The sequence below is a fragment of the Tiliqua scincoides genome, chromosome 5 (assembly GCF_035046505.1).
Source record: "Tiliqua scincoides isolate rTilSci1 chromosome 5, rTilSci1.hap2, whole genome shotgun sequence".
In the NCBI taxonomy this organism is placed as follows: Eukaryota; Metazoa; Chordata; class Lepidosauria; order Squamata; family Scincidae; genus Tiliqua; species Tiliqua scincoides.
Genome location: NC_089825.1, coordinates 79,537,428 through 79,553,762, shown reverse-complemented (window position 1 = coordinate 79,553,762; position 16,335 = coordinate 79,537,428). Strand labels below are relative to the sequence as shown.

Below are 16,335 nucleotides of genomic sequence, written 5' to 3'. Positions count from 1 at the left end.
AGAATGAGAGACTTGAGACTTGATAGCCATGGAGGATAAATGGAGAATGCCAATGAGGCAAGAAGGAGGGCAACATGGGTACATAGATGCTGCCTGATTCCAAGTCAGATTATCGATCCATCTCATCTGGGCTGACAGTGGCTCCTCAAGTCCTCTGAGATTTTCACAGCAGGTGTGTAAAACCGAACATGGAGCTTTCTTTGCCCAAGACATTCACTCAGCCAGAGCCCCTTTGCGTAGAAGAGGGAAAAGGAATGGATGTTCCCATACGTTGGGGAAAGGAAGTTCCAGTGGAAAGGGGCAGACAGTAAAAGCTCAAGCAGGACAGAAAGGGACTGTTCATAATATACAGCACGCAGCATGGAGCCCAGCTATGGCAGTGGAGGGAACTGAGTACTGTACTGGTTAAAATGGAGACAAGTGTGGTGGCCAGGGAAAGAGTCAAGGGCAGATTTGAAAGTGTAGCACACTCAGTTGTGTAGCTAAGGCACCTGGCACCCAGGGGCACAAAAGTGTTTAACACCCCCCATACACCAAAAACAAAGTTGACACCCCCAGGTGTTGACACACACACCTGGGGTGGTCTTCCTCCACCTCCATGTGACCTCCCCAGACCACTTCCTGGATACTGTGAGGGCTTCTCTCTCCAACAGAGAGAAAGCTTGACACCCCGCCAAGGCATGATACTCAGGACAATGTATCCCCTGCCCCCTGGCTACACCACTGAGTATAATTTATGGCACTGATGGTCTTGTGAATAGAAGAGGCAAGAATGCCAAGGAACCTGGGGAGTAATGAGCCCAGGAACCAGGAAGCCCAAAGGGGCAGCGCCAGATCAGTCTTTTTCTCCAGCTGCCTTCTAGTCCATATGTCAATGGCAAGTGTCTCTCTTTCATATAATATAGGACTCCAGCTTCTTAACCTTACACAAGGCATTGGTTGAATGTTTAACATAGCAGGTGGAGTGGGGAGCAGGGAAGTGTGCCTAGCATCTCAAACGTATGCGCATAAACTCAGAAGGAAGTCCCACTGAATTCAATGGGCTGGCACCCTGGTAAGCATGCCTGGATTTGCAGCCTTAGGATTGCCTCTCCTTGCCATCTTGGGACACATTCCCAGTCAGCTGTCTGCTCCAAAGTTCCTTCCTAGTGCATGCACAAGTTGGAGACTTACTTGTGGATTACACGGTGGGCTGACTCTATTGTGGGCTCTGCAGCAGAAGGCCCCCACCCCATAGACAAGAGGGTCTAAGCTTCTTCTAATGAGGTAGCCAGGGAAACGGCCCAGTGGGGTTAAGGATCCCAATAATGGCTGTGGTTGCCCTTTTGATAAGGAGCACACTCAGCAGAGGTGAAATAAAGGATCACAAGGAGAAAAGCTTTAGAAAGCTTTAGAAAGTCCTGGGGCACAAGGTGCCCAAATGGCTGTCTGACACTCCCCCTGCCCTGCCTTCCTCAGAAGAAAAACACTCAAAGTTCAGACAGCAGCAGATTAAGGCAGTTCCATTGCTTCAAGCAGGCATAGCCACAAAATTGTCCTTGTCCATGCTTCCCCCAGATTTTCTAATTCGTCTTTATGGATTGGTACCAATGAGTTAGCCATGCACCGTCCTTGCCTATTCGTTTAATTACTTCCAGGGTTTGTTCTGGGCTGCTGCATAAGTTTGGCTTGCTGCTGTGCACTCTGTGCCTTCTCCCCAGGTTATCAATCCACGTCAATGTGAGCGTGCACTGATTAAATCACAGTGCAAAAACAAACCTTATTGTGATCATTACAATCTTTCCTTTTTATGATACCGTTTTATGTGCAATGACCTATAAGGAAGAAAAGATCCAAAATGGAAAGTGTTAGCAAACTGCACATGTACTAGTTTTGAATTTGATTTTGCAAATATTCTCCAGATTAATTCTGCAAATATTCTGCAGGAGGGCAGGCAGTGGGATACAGGTCAGAGGAACTATGAGAAAGAAGAGGGGAAGCCTTAGAGTTGATTCACACATGCTTGTCTGTTGCTTGGTGACTGCAGGATCTCATGATGATTTTGTAATTTTTGTGATGTACCTAATAATGGGAAACACTACTTGAATAGGTGAATGTGAGCACAATCCTTTGCAGGTCTACTCAGAAGTAAGTCTCATTGAGTTAAATAAGGCTTACTCCCAGGAAAGTATGTATAGGATTGCAGCCTGAGTCATTACAGATCATGCCACAGAGACTGCACCTCAAAAACACAGTGCTTTTTAGCAGAGTACTTTCACATATTCACCTAAAATCCCCAAGTGTTTTGAAATGTGTAGGGATGAAAAATCAAGCACTCATTATGCATGTACAAACCAACCAATGCGTATCCGAAAGGAACCACAAAACCATCAGTACTATGACATCTCAGGGCCCATTCAGTTTTCCAGTGGGGCATGTGTTGTATCCTGCAGTGGGGAGGCAGTCACAGAGGCCTCCTCAAGATAAGGGGATCTTTGTTCCCTGACCTTGGGGCTGCATTGCATTTGCATCAGTGCTGAAATGTTGGATAGGACTGGGCCCTCAATCTATATAATACAAACTACTGGGTCACAAGCAAAGAGACAGAGAGAGCGGGAGACTACCTACCAATAGATCAGATAACTCAAGTAAGTAAGCCAAGCCACAGCAAAAACCCAGAAACATGGTGAATTTTTTTAAAAATTGATGTAACATTGGCATCTTGGACCATTGTCAGTTCTGCTTAATAATAGTCAGTTTTCTCTTCATATGTGAATTCTCTACCTGCAAACTTACATATCCAAGAGGGGCAGAATTGCCACCTATCTCATATTTCTCGGTATGCTGTACTTGGCTATCAGCAATCTAAACATCTCTGCAGCCTTCTGAAGGTCACTGCTGGCTTCCCTACCCCTTTGTGCCATATTATAGATGAGAGTCCAATAATCCTTCTCAGAAAAGTGCCTATATTCATGTTTGGGTACTTTGGGTCATCTGAACATTTATTAAAATGTCATCAACTAACAGCCCAATCCTATGTTTTCCTCTTCCCCTGCTGATGCAGCCATGCCAAAAAGGCTCTCACTGCAGGGGAGGGGCAGTTCCAGAAGTCTCCTCTGGGTAAGGGAACATTTATTCCCTTACCCCTGAGGTAAGCCTCTGCACTGTGGATGGGTCTAGTCGGACTTGCACCAGCAAAATCACACCAATAGGTTTGCATGGGCTGGGCCACAGGTTCAGGTCTGGGAAGAGGGTTTGGATTTGTTGGGGGCTGCTGCCAAACTCACCTTCTTCCAGGACCTGATCTGCCATACTCTCTGCCAAAATTTGGGGGGAGATGCATTGTAAATTACTATAAGCCAAACTGAGGGGAATTCTGATCCCCAAATCATTATTATTAATTATTAACAGTATTTATATACCACTTTTCAACTAAAGTTCACAAAGCGGTTCACAGAGAAAAATCAAACAACTCAATGGCTCCCTGTCCCAAAAGGGCTCACAATCTAAAAAAATGCAAAAAGAACACCAGTAGACAGCCACTCGAAAAGACACTGCTGGGGTGAGGTGGGCCAGTTACTCTCTCCCTGCTAAATAAAAGAGGAGCACCCACTTGAAAAAGTGCCTCTTACCCAATTAGCAGGGGAATCATCAGCATTAATGAAAACATCTATCCAAAGCAAAGTGGCAAAATGTTTGGGAATTATTTCTTCTTTAATCCTTAGGGCTTTTTCTGTATTTGTTGGCCTGCTTTTGTTCCTCCAGGCTTTGTTAGATTCAGGAACGTGATAGCGGAAGAGCCCTCTTTCTTCATGCAATTACTGTTACCCTTGAGCCCTATTGATTAGAACAGCCTATGAACTTAAAATAGGTTAACTTAAAGGAGAAGGCCCTAACCACCTCAGATTACACATAGCAGTAGGCCAATCAAATCCTCCTGACAAGGTGGGTTGCCAGACGCCAAGAATCCAGGTTCAGCACCTTCTCTTGGATAGCTCCCCACACAAGGAAACTGACCCGTAGGCTCTTAGACCTATACTCAATCGTTCCACTGTTTCCCACTCCTCAGCTAGAAGTAAATGTCCATCCCCAATGATACACCTTCATCTAGTGCAGTGGTTCTTAAACTGTGGGTCTGGAACCAGCCACTGGGTCATGACCCAATTTTTGGTGGATCATGAAACTGACAGGGCAGATGAGGCTATGTGCATCAAGGGATAAACAAGTTGTCACTGGTGGGGAGGGGAGCACTGCTGCCCAATCACCATTATAGCCAGAACCCTTGGCTTTTATACCCCTATTATTTTATACCCCTTGGCCTTTCATACCCCTTGGCTATTATACCCATTATAGCCAGACCCCTTGGCTTTTATAAACCAGGCAGCAGATTCTAGGGTCTCTAAAAAGTTTGAGAACCACTGACTCGAGTTCATTAATTCATTCACCACTGCATGCTAGAACTTGTACAGTTCATAGTCCCTGCCCGCAGAGATCTTAAGTCCAAGTGATAAGAACAGAAGAATTTCTTTCCTGGAAAAGCATATTCCCTCACTTCAATTTCCATTGTTTTGATTTTCCATTTCTTGATTTTATGTAAATCACTTCGGGAGCCTTGTTAACTGATGGGTGGGGTGCAAATGCTTTAAGCCCCAATCCTATCCAACTTTCCTGCACCGGTGCAGCTGCAATGCAGCCCTAAGGTAAGGGAACAAATGTCCCCTTACCTTAAGGAAGCCTCTGTGACTGCCTCCCCACTACAGGATGCAGTGCATGCTCCATTGGCACAGCTGCACCAGCACTGAAAAATTGGATAGGATTAGGCCCTTAATTTCTTTATGGTAAGAGTGACTCAGCAATGGAACCAATTTCTGAGAACTGGTGGCTTCTCCCTTGCTGCAGGTCTTCAAGCTGAGCGGGCACCTTTTGGAGATGCTCTGGTGAAGTTTTCCTTGCTTCAAACAGGGGGTTGGCCTTGGAAGTTCCCTTCTAACTCTATGATTCTAAATAAGATTAAACTCTTGAATGATGCTCAGAAACCAACCAGTATCCAGTGCAGTCCACAGAGTGGTAATATATTCCCTGTGTCCAACCATAGTCAGGAATCTGGACCAGCAGTCGTTTCTATTTACAGTCAGCTCCCTGTGTAGAGCATGTTGAAGTAACTTAACCTTCGATCATATCTAGAAAAAAACCAAACCAAAACCAGGGCGCTAATGTGCACACTGCACAAAACTTCTCCACCTGATGCTTGATTCTGCTTTGGGGTCACCAGAGGTATCATTGTGGTTACTCGGCATCAGCTCTTGCAATCACACCAGTGAACACCAATGTGCTGACAAAATTGCCTGCGGGGACAGTCTGAAGACACTGAGTGAAGAAGATCTGAATGGCTGAAGCAGGACTCTCAAAGAGAGGAAAGGCTTTGATCTTCACACCGTGTCTTAATACAAACAGAGGCAATGTGATTGCCCACGGCTTTCATGATATGCATCACTTCCTCAGACTTAATGGCTGTGTGCTTCAGTGGACAAAGCATTGGGACCAGGGTTCAAATCTTACCTCAGTCACAAAAGTGCTGGATGATGACAAACTGCAGTTTCTGAACCCACCTTTCCCCAAATAAGGACATACTCCCCCCCCCCGTTTTTACAAATGTATTAAAAATGCAAGCACCATTCTCCCCACCCACCCCCAAGACTCCATACTGTGCTACTGAGCATCAGAGTGTTTAAAGTGGAGTGAATTCAAGAGAAAAATCACAGAGATTGAACATGAAAAACTGCTGGCATGACTCCATCACAAGAGACTATGCATTTCCGCTCACTACCTCCTCTGCATGGAACTGTCCACTGAGCACCTACACCATGTCACCTCTTTCTCTCTCCAACTTCCCTATCAATATCACTTTTTTATGTCAAACCTTTAAATGCCTTGTAATAAGGGAAAAAAGCACCAAAATCCAATTTTCTACCTTCAGGCTGTTAAAGAAATATAATTTAATTCCATTAGATTCCATTATTCACCCCATCTAGTGACTGAATGCAGTATAGTATCTATACCAATTCCATTATTCACCCCATCTAGTGACTGAATACAGTATAGTATCTATACCAATTCCATTATTCACCCCATCTAGTGGCTGAATGCAGTATAGTACCTATACCAATGCGTTCTGAGGTGACAATGGAGGAGCAGGAAACCTAGAAGTGGGTCTTTAAAGTTATTTTTCCACTGGATTTGGTATCCACTGATTTTTTTAATCCACTGAGGGTTCCGGAACAGAGCCCCAGTGGATAACGAGGCATGACCTGTATATGAATTTAAAAGCATTCTTATCCCACTCTCCAGCTGATATGGTTCTGAGAACATTTTACATAAAATTTTAAAATGTCTTTGCTTTTGATGGTTTCTTCTCCTGCTTCACAAGGCAAGTTGGTGGCTCCAATTAATTTAACTTGCCTAAAACTCCCCCTCCCCAATCTAAGCCAGTGCATCTTGTGGTAGCTAGTGCTATGTTATATAACTCATACAACAATGAGTTATATGAAATACATAGGCTGCCACCACTTGGCAGAGGAATTTGCCTGGGCATGTTACTAACACCTATGCATGTAGATTTCAAACATATACACAGCAGTGCCTTAGCTGCATCAAACTTGGTTTGTTCTCTCTCTTTGCAGGTCCCTCGCACTAGGCCAGCAGTACACCTCACTGGGCTCCCAGCCAATCCTGTGCGGTTCCATCCCAGGCTTAGTGCCAAAGCAGCTTCGCTTCTGCCGCAACTACATTGAAATCATGCCCAGCGTGGCAGAAGGTGTGAAGCTGGGAATCCAGGAATGCCAACACCAGTTCCGGGGCCGGCGCTGGAACTGCACCACCATTGACGACAGCCTGGCCATTTTTGGGCCTGTTCTAGACAAAGGTACAGTATGTGCATGTCTCATTAGCGCAGGGCCTGAGGCTTAGTGATAGAGCAGATGCTTGTCTGTAGGACGTTTCAGTTTCAACCCCTGGCATTTCATCCAGGCTCAAGGATTAACAAATAATTTAAATTCCCTTGGTAATAATGTCAGGGGCCTAATGCTGAGTATTCACTTATCAAACCATGTCTTACTCTTTACAAAAAAAGTCAGACTGTAAACCTTCATCTGTAACAGGGAATGTTATGCAGAAGGCTTATAACATTTATGTATTGCAAATACACACGCACACATTCAACCAATTTATTAAAAAAAAAAACAATAAGGGGAAGCACAAATAAATTTTCCCAAATATAACCACACAGGCAGAGAGAAAAAAGCCTAAATTTGAGCTCAGACCTGAGATCTTGCAAGCAGATGCAATTCACATCCCATCTATTTTCTTCTATCTGCTGATAAATGCTGTACAGACAACCATTTACCAGCTAGAAACTGACCATGATGGGGCTAATTGAGTTACAAATCATGCCACCTGTAGCATCTGTTCAAGAGGTGGGAATTTTAGAGCTTCTCCATTTCCCTGGATTTCTTTTTATGTATATTCCATCAGTTCACAGGAGAATTACATAACTACAGGTCCTGTTGGACTAGAAGCAAGATCCTGTGGAAAGTTCTCTTGCACAAGCCCTAATTAAATGAAGAGGTGCAAAAATATTCCTACGCTTTTGGATGGTTCCTATTCATTTCACTGGGGTTGGGCAGGACACCCTCCCACAGGATTTTGCCTAGCAATGTAGTAATAAATTTTAAATGCAGAAACTCATCATGAAACACACACCTGGCCATACCACATTGAAACATGTGATTTTAAATGTTGATGTGCCACTTACTTTTGCAACATTATATTTCATTTAGGCTGCAATCTAACACACATTTCCCTGGGAGTAAATTCCATTGAATTTAATGGGGCTTAATTCTGAGTACACATGCATAGGATTGTACCATTAAAGATCTAGCTCATTTCATTCTAAATTTTTGGAGGAAAGTAATAATTTTAACAAACTTATATAAATTGAAAAATGAAATTACACCATATCTCAGATAAACGGAAAACGTATAAGAGTGCCAGCCTATGTGCATTTACTTGCAAGTAAGCCCCACCATGTTTAATAGCTTACTTCCCAGGTAAATCTGCATTAATATGACAAACTAGCTCTTGGGAAAAATGATGGTTTTAACATTAAGATATTCCCCCGGAAAATTTCTGTTTGCTTCCTACTGAACCTTATTCTTCTTCCCAGTCAATGTCCTTTGAAAAAATTTTCAGCTAGCACCTGAGTGGTCTGGCTGATGACATCATTGCTCCAGCTGTAACAGAAGTCCCAGATCTCAAGTTGTTGCCCCCGCCGCCCCCTGTCAACTACATCCCTGGTCTTGCCCAAGGACTATTGGGATATGCACGGTTATGTTTGCAAATGTTTTCTTCTGTGGGGAACTTGTAATTGTGCATACAGTTGGCCCTCATCATCCATTCTGCAGATTTTACTCAACAAGGATTGCAAGCCCACACAGAAGGGCCTCAGAGAACCTCCCTGTCACAATCTGAAGTCTGGGAGTCACATGTGACCTCCCCATGCTTCAGAAGTCCTGCTGGAGCCTTCCAAAAGGCACTTCCAGTTTTTTGGGTGGCCCTGTCCACAGATTCAATTATCCATGAAAATTGGTATCCATAAGGATCTAGGAATGGATTCCACACAGATACTGAGGGCCCACCATATGCTGTGTTAAATATTCATTTTTCTGTGAAGTCTGCATTGTCTTTTTGCCCCAATCAATTGATTTAATGTTTAGGGTGAGCACAGATAACAACTTACCAAGGGGTGAAGTAGGTTACCCCAACTTACCAAGAAGAATCCTCATGGTAACGAGGATTTGCGGCACATCTGAATTTGATCAGAAATCTGTGGGGACATAAAGTGGGAGGATGGGGAAATTATGAAATCCTCACCATCTTGGCAGTCACTATGGACCAGGTGTGCCTAGACTATGGACCAGGTGTGCAGCCCTCGAGGCCTCTCAATGCGGCCCTCAGGGAGCCCCTAGTCTCCAATGAGCCTCTGGCCCTCTGGAGCCCACACTGGCCTGACGCAACTGCTCTCAGAGTGAGGGCAACTGTTTGACCTCTCACGTTAGCTGTGGGATGAGGGCTCCCACCACTGCTTGTTGTTTCACGTCTGTGATGCAGTAGCGGCAGCAAAGGAAAGGCCAGCCTTGCTTTGTGCAAGGCCTTTTATAGACCTTTTATAGGCCTTGAGCTATTGCAAGACCTTCATTCATTCATATAAGTTCATCTTTAATATATTCATTTATGTAAAGTTATGTAAATTTGTTCAAATTTTAAATGTAAATTAATTCTTCCAACCTCCCCCGCCCCCCAACACAGTGTCAGAGAGACAATGTGGCCCTCCTGCCAAAAACTTTGGACAGCCCTGCTATGGACGATGCAGTTGTAAGAGCTAGTGGTAAAATTCCTACTTGGTAAAATTGTCTATATCAGTGCTATTCAAACTGGGGCGTCGCGACACCCCAGCCTGAGGACCCTGGTCTCTGCCCCCTTAAGGGGTGGGGGCAGCCTAAAGGCGGGGGGAAGGCAGAGGCACGATCCCCAGGATCACACCGCTCAGGGGGCTGCAGGGGTTAGGGTGCACTTACCCAAGCCTCCTGCAGCCTCCCCGGGGTGCGGGGAACCCAGCGCGACTTCTGGCAGGGCTCCCCGCAGCAGGGAAAGTGGATGCGGAGCGATCACGCCCCACTTCCGCTTTATTCCGCTTTTCCACTTCCACCCCCACTGCCTCCTCCCCCCGCCCCTACAAAGACTTACTGGCTCTCAAACTCTCCCAGAGAGTTTGAGAACCACTGATCTATATCCACCCTTAGGCAGAAGGAACCAGTGAGGATGCAAATTACACCTGCTTGCCAGACCCTAGGCCTGTGCTGAACAGACTGGAGCAGTGGCAAGAGAGGGGCATTGTTCCTTGCTTTGACCCTGTAGAGAGTTGGGGTCTTCAGTTAGTAGATCATGGTCTCAGCCTAATGTGGGCCACATGAGCTTTACACTCTTTTTAGAGGGGACAAAGAGAAGGAAAAACATTTCTTCATACTGAGATAGTAAGTCTATGTTTGAGCAGCACCACCTTAGACTACAGATAAGAGTTTATAGACTGGGATGCTTCTCCATACAGAACTTTCTCTCCAAGTAGCAAACAAGCATTATATGAAGAAGGATTCTAGCCTAGGCACCTCCCTGACAAACTAGTTGTCTATGAGCAGGGCATTTCTTAAATAGAGCAAGGCATTTGTTCATGGGAGCATCCACCTGCACAACCCAGAATGCTTTCTGTTTGAGAAAAAATGGGCATAATTTTCAAAAAGGAAAACATTAAAAGGCGGGACTCATAGTTTGTAGCAAGGTTAAAGGTGAGTTCCTGGTCTGTAAAAGCTGAAGACTGCCAGATTAAGCAACCACAGTGAACGAGGTGGTCCAGTGACAGTCGTGTCCCTTTTCCATGGAGAACTAACCCGTATAGCAAGACCTGCATCTTGAGGATGTCTCTTGCTTCGGGAAAATAAGAGGCAGGCTCCGCAGGCTGCAAAATGGCCTACAGCTTTGTGATAACCCAGCAGTATTTTTCAGCTGTGACACAGATGACAAATTTGCATTTAAAGAGGAGACTGGATATAAAAATGCAGGAGATTTAAAGGCAGCGCGGGTGGCGGGGAGGGAGAGAAAATGAGCTTATATGCAGGAGAAAAGAGCTAAGCTTCAATCCCTACTGTGCACCAGGGCAAGGGATATCGTTCCAGGCCCCGAACTGTTTCACAACCTCGCGCCATTCACACGCCCTTTTGCCACTCAGAGCCCGGGAGGGGAGGACCGGCATCAGAGGTCTCAATAGGGGATTTCCTAGCCTGACTGGTGGGCTCACTGGGGGATGGCAGGCCAGGGCGACTGCAGGGCCCGTTGCCAAGGGGTGGCCGTAGGGAATGCCAGCGTGGGTACCGCCGGGCCTGGCGGAAACATTCCACATTATGTGGGTAATACAGTGTGACACTCGGCAAACAATGGCAAATTGAGTGTCCCAGCAGGTAACAGGGTCTGGATAGGAGACCATCACAGTGAAGCTCTGTCAAGAGCCCCTAATCCGCCCAAGCTTTGCCCCCCCCAGGCCCCTCATTCCTTCTGGGAACTTCAGTTTTATCACTGGGAAATCTCTAACTCCAACCCCCCACTCTTAACTGCTCAGGCACAAGAGAATTTCAGGGCTTTGGGGGGGGGGGGTGGGTTTTTGCCAAGCTGTTTTCCCCTCAAACTTTCTGTAGGGTGGACATGAAAAAACCAAGCTGGTTTCAAGGTGGCAGCTCTACAGCAGCCTTCTCACCCCTGCCAATCCTATTTGTTACACAGCAAAAATATTTATAAAATGAGAATAACTGTGTTCAAGCCCGCCTAGGTCGATACTTTTGCTTTTATTTTTTTATTTTTGAGAAAAGCACTCATATAACTGTGATCATCTCAAAAGGCAGCTGATGTTTGGTGGACCACTCAAGACAACATGCCAAGTGCGGGGTGGGGGAGCCTCTCCAGCTCAAAGTACAGGTTGAGCATCCCTTATCCAGAATGCTTGGGACCAGAAGTATTCTGGCTTTTGGAATATTTATATAAACATATTGAGATATCTTGAGGATGACAACCCACGTCTAAACATAAAATTCATTTACCCTTCATATACACCTTAAACACTTAGCTCAAAGGTAATTTTGTACAATATTTTAAGCGTTTTGTGCATGAAACACAGCTTGTGTATGTTGAACCATGATTTCTTGTTCTGTGAATGCATGCCAGCTGGCACTTAAAGTCATGTTATGTCATGTTGGTGTTCAAAAAAGTTCTGGATTTCAGAGCATTTCTGTAGACAGTAGCACGCTTGTTTTCTGAGTTAAGAGTAGGAGGTACCTGTCATCCTTTCTGCTGGAAAGGTTTATTTTTAGAGTAAGAATAAGAATCTCCTCCCATTCTCTTCTGCATGCGTTTCTACTGAGGGCCAGTTATTTGTAAATAATCAAATTTATAACTATCTTTCTTCTATGGTGCAACTCAAGGTGCCTACATGGAATTAGGGTTAGGGTTATGGGTAACCAGGCTGTTGCCCATCCAGCCACTGATAAAGACTTGACCTGCTTGTGTTCCCAAACTCTGGTTCCCAAAATAGCTTATAGGTAATTTCATACAATACTAAAAAGATGAACACTTAATCCACTGGTTCCCAACCTGGGGTACTTGCCAGGACTTTTAGGGGTATTTGAAAAAGAATTAAATAATGGTGGAACAAGGCAGGTCTGTATTAGAATGGCTTGTAGGGCTGGCAAGGCAGGAAGGGAGGCAGCTAGCTGGCTGCAAAGGCCCCAGCAACTGCTAGTTTCTGGTCATCATTTCATGTATTATCAGATATGGATTAATAGTTGAAAACATAAATTTGAAATAACTATATTAATTACAAACATTTTGCTAATATGAGGGGCACAGTTTATGAAAATGGGCTGCCAAGGGGTATGTAAGTGAAAAAACCTCGTGAACCACTGACTGAGAGCCCAATCCTGTGGTCTGCGGCACAGCTCCATGCCACGGACCACAGTCGCAAACGTGCCGTAAGGCACATTTGCGGGGCTCACTGCCAGGCTCTTGCCGGTGCTAGTCCAGCACCGGCTGGTGCTGGGCTAGCGTAGGGCAGTGGCCCAGGTTCCACGGCTCAGTGGTCCTCCAGACTGCCGGGCTGCGGAACGGGTGGCGGGGGCATGGACAGGGGGGTGGGGGAGATGTTCTGGGGAAGGGGGAGGCCGGCAGGGACAGGCGGGAGGCGTGCCAGGGGGGTGGGCGGGAGGCGGATCCGCAGAGCTGTGCTCTGCAGGATCCAGGGCGCTCATGCTGGGCTGCACGCCCTATACAAGCGCCTTTACTTTAGCGCCAACCTTCTGGTTGGCGCTAAAGAGAGTAGCCCCATTGCAGGTCTCCTTACCTTACTCGGGAAGGGGACAAACGTCCCCTTCTCCCGAGTAGCCTCCCGTGGTAGCGTGGGAGGCGCAGGATTCAGTGGCAGCCCTTTTCAGTGCTGCCGAGCCTGGGCGCTCCAGGCAGCTCAGGATTAGGCTGTTAATCTCACTGTTTTCCTTTTTAAATAAATAAAAATACAGAAATGGCAGCTGGCAAGAGGCATCTCTACCAAATCGGCTGTGTTTCTGTATCAGGAATAACGGAATAAATAATCTAGTCATGATCCAATGACATGCTACAGCAGCAGGTCCCAGCAGAGACTGAGTGGAAGAAGGCCATGCCAGACTAGGATATCATGCAGAGAGATAATGGACAGACTCTTCTACAGGTCCTTTGGGTTCACATGAAGCTTTTAATTACTATTTAAATAATTTCTTACAGCACACTACTTGGGAATTATTGCTCTCAGTACTCTCAATATTCAGACAAGATATACAGGGGTTTTAGAATCATTGATCTGAATTTTCAGCAACAAACCATTTTAGTTATAGGACAGAGAACAAAAGGTCATTTCATTGCTAAGTCAAATAACCTCTAGGACTCTTTTCCCATTTTATTTCCAGCCACACGTGAATCAGCCTTTGTCCACGCCATTGCTTCAGCTGGTGTGGCTTTTGCTGTCACGCGGTCCTGCGCTGAGGGCACTTCCACCATCTGTGGCTGCGATTCCCACCACAAGGGGCCACCCGGAGAAGGATGGAAATGGGGAGGCTGCAGCGAGGATGCTGACTTTGGGGTGCTGGTTTCACGGGAGTTTGCTGATGCCCGAGAAAACCGCCCAGACGCCCGCTCGGCCATGAACAGGCACAATAACGAAGCTGGTCGAACAGTGAGTTGCTCGCCAATTTATACACCTCTGAAACTTCATTGGATAAAGATAGTTCTGCCAGTACTCCCAGCACAATTTTATATTTATGAAGGGAATATTCCATTCCTTTAAACACATTTTTTTTAATAGTACAAGGGAGAGCAAGAGAGAGATGATACCATTCCCTATCTTACTTTTTCCAGACTTCTAACCCTGGGAGCTGTAGTTGCTTTTGAGCTTAGCTATTAATATCCTAGCTGAATGGTCAATTCCTTTTTAAACCTTCACCATACAATTGCAGTGATTGCTAAGAAACTGGAGCCTTCTTGTTGTAGTCCTGGCACTGGAGGATGTAAAATTTGTTTTGTGCTGAGAGTCTGAAAGAACCTTTTTATCAGACAGTCACTTTTATTCTTTTTAAAGGGGAGGCAGATGCCATTTCTCTTTCCACCAATGAGGTTGCAAAGATGGTGGCACTGCCAATGAAAACTGGCTATTAAAAGGTCCTTCATTTAGGGCAAGGGCATTTAGAGTCTGTAGATGCTTCAGGTTTAGTGATGTGTTCCTATTTCTTCTGGACAGACTATCTTGGACCACATGCACCTGAAATGCAAGTGTCATGGCCTCTCTGGCAGCTGTGAGGTTAAAACATGCTGGTGGGCTCAACCAGATTTCCGGGCCATTGGTGACTACTTGAAGGACAAGTACGACAGCGCTTCCGAGATGGTGGTAGAGAAACACCGAGAATCCCGCGGGTGGGTGGAGACATTGCGGGCCAAGTATGCCCTCTTCAAGCCGCCAACCGAGCGTGACTTGGTCTACTATGAGAACTCACCCAACTTCTGTGAGCCCAACCCTGAGACGGGCTCATTTGGCACAAGGGACAGGACATGCAACGTGACTTCGCACGGGATCGACGGGTGTGATCTGCTCTGCTGTGGCCGTGGCCACAACACCAGGACAGAGAAGAGGAAGGAGAAATGCCATTGCATCTTCCACTGGTGCTGCTATGTCAGCTGCCAGGAATGTATCCGGGTCTACGATGTTCACACCTGCAAATAAAGAGGTATTGGGGGGGAGAGTAGAAGGGGTAGCTAGAAGTGAAATGAAATCAGAGTTGGTGCAGTGTGGTGGCTCAACCATGAGAGCTAGGAAGTCCCTGATTCTCCATACCTCTCTGTTGTGCACTGCCTAGGGGATCTTAGGCAAGCCACTATTCCCTTGGCCTCAGCATTCACCTATCCTGCAATATGAAGATACCCCCAAAAAACAGAACCCACAAATCTTTGAATAAAACTGTCAATCTCAGTTTTTCATCTTTTTTCTTTCAGGGTATACAAGTTGACTTTGTGCATGAAATATTGGAACAATAATCTTCCCCAATATGTCTTGGTTTGAGTCCAGTAAGTTTCTTGAAATTTACTGGACCTTTGTAGGATTTAATAAAATTTTTATGGGTTCTGTTTTTTTTTAGGTCACCCTGTACTATTTGTTGAATTTATGAGTGTAGACGGCAAGAGACTGAGCCTTACAGGGAGCAGGACAAGTGAGGTGTCTATGCAAAAGTGAGAGAGTTAACCAGGAGAGGACTGTGCTCTTGCAGACAGGAAAGCTTAGGTCTTGCAAAGTGGTTATTTGTTCACCTGAACTAGACAATACAATTGCTTAGGAAAACAAAAACAAAACAGACATATCCTTTACAATGGAGTGGAAGAGAATAAAAGTGAAGCTGTATGTTGGGTGGCATCAGGGATGGGCCAACCATGAGGCCACCTGAAATGTTCACCCCTTAGAGAGGCAGCAAATGGGCATGTCCAGCCCATTGCCCCACTGGACACGCCAATCCTCTTCTGACTTACTGGGAGCAAGTCTGAAGAGGACCACAGCAGCAGCCTCCTCTTCCTCCAACACTGACTGGAGGGAAAAGTGGAGGGCAAAAGAGATGTCGAAGCTTCAGATGACTTCTCCCCAGCTACTTGGTGGGTAATGTGCTAAGTGGCCCTCTGGGCACAACCACACAAGGCAGCAGGAAATTCATGACTGGATATCCCATGTACGTGCGCTCAATTTTTTCCTTTTTTAAATAAAAGTAACAGCCTCATACCCATGTGTTTGCCTGTGCTGGACAAACAGCAGCTTCAGCCCATGATTTCAATTGTGGAAACGGTACAGGGAAATGTGCCATTTGAGGTTTCAGTGGCTGCTTTTACCGTTTTTCCGTTTTCCTTTACAGGAGGTGATCCAGTCAGGAGTAAGCATTAAAAGGGAGAAAAGCCACCAGGAAATTAACAAAATATCAACTGTGATTGCGCTCTGGTTTTCGTTGCTTGTTTCCTCTTCCTGGTATAGCTGGAGAATACTCGAGACACAAAGTCCCAGGAAAGGCCACAGTTGCATCTTTCATCTCAGTCCTGCCATCTGAAAACGGAGAGACACACCGACAACATCCCAACACAGGCAATGGTGGTGGACAAAACCCAGACTTCTTTGGATCCTTCTCAGTTCTGCCTTCTTTCCTT

General features: G+C 45.7%; 1 protein-coding gene across 1 annotated transcript in view; it reads left to right on the top strand.

Moving 5' to 3' along the window:
* WNT3 (Wnt family member 3) overlaps positions 1-14,878 on the top strand; it is a 33,518-nt gene extending 18,640 nt beyond the window's left edge. Inside the window, exons 2-4 of the mRNA XM_066627258.1 lie at positions 6,660-6,901; positions 13,572-13,837; positions 14,399-14,878. Of these exons, the coding sequence (XP_066483355.1) occupies positions 6,660-6,901; positions 13,572-13,837; positions 14,399-14,878 (988 nt within the window). The remainder of the gene's footprint in view (positions 1-6,659; positions 6,902-13,571; positions 13,838-14,398) is intronic.
* The last annotated feature ends 1,457 nt before the right edge of the window (positions 14,879-16,335 follow it).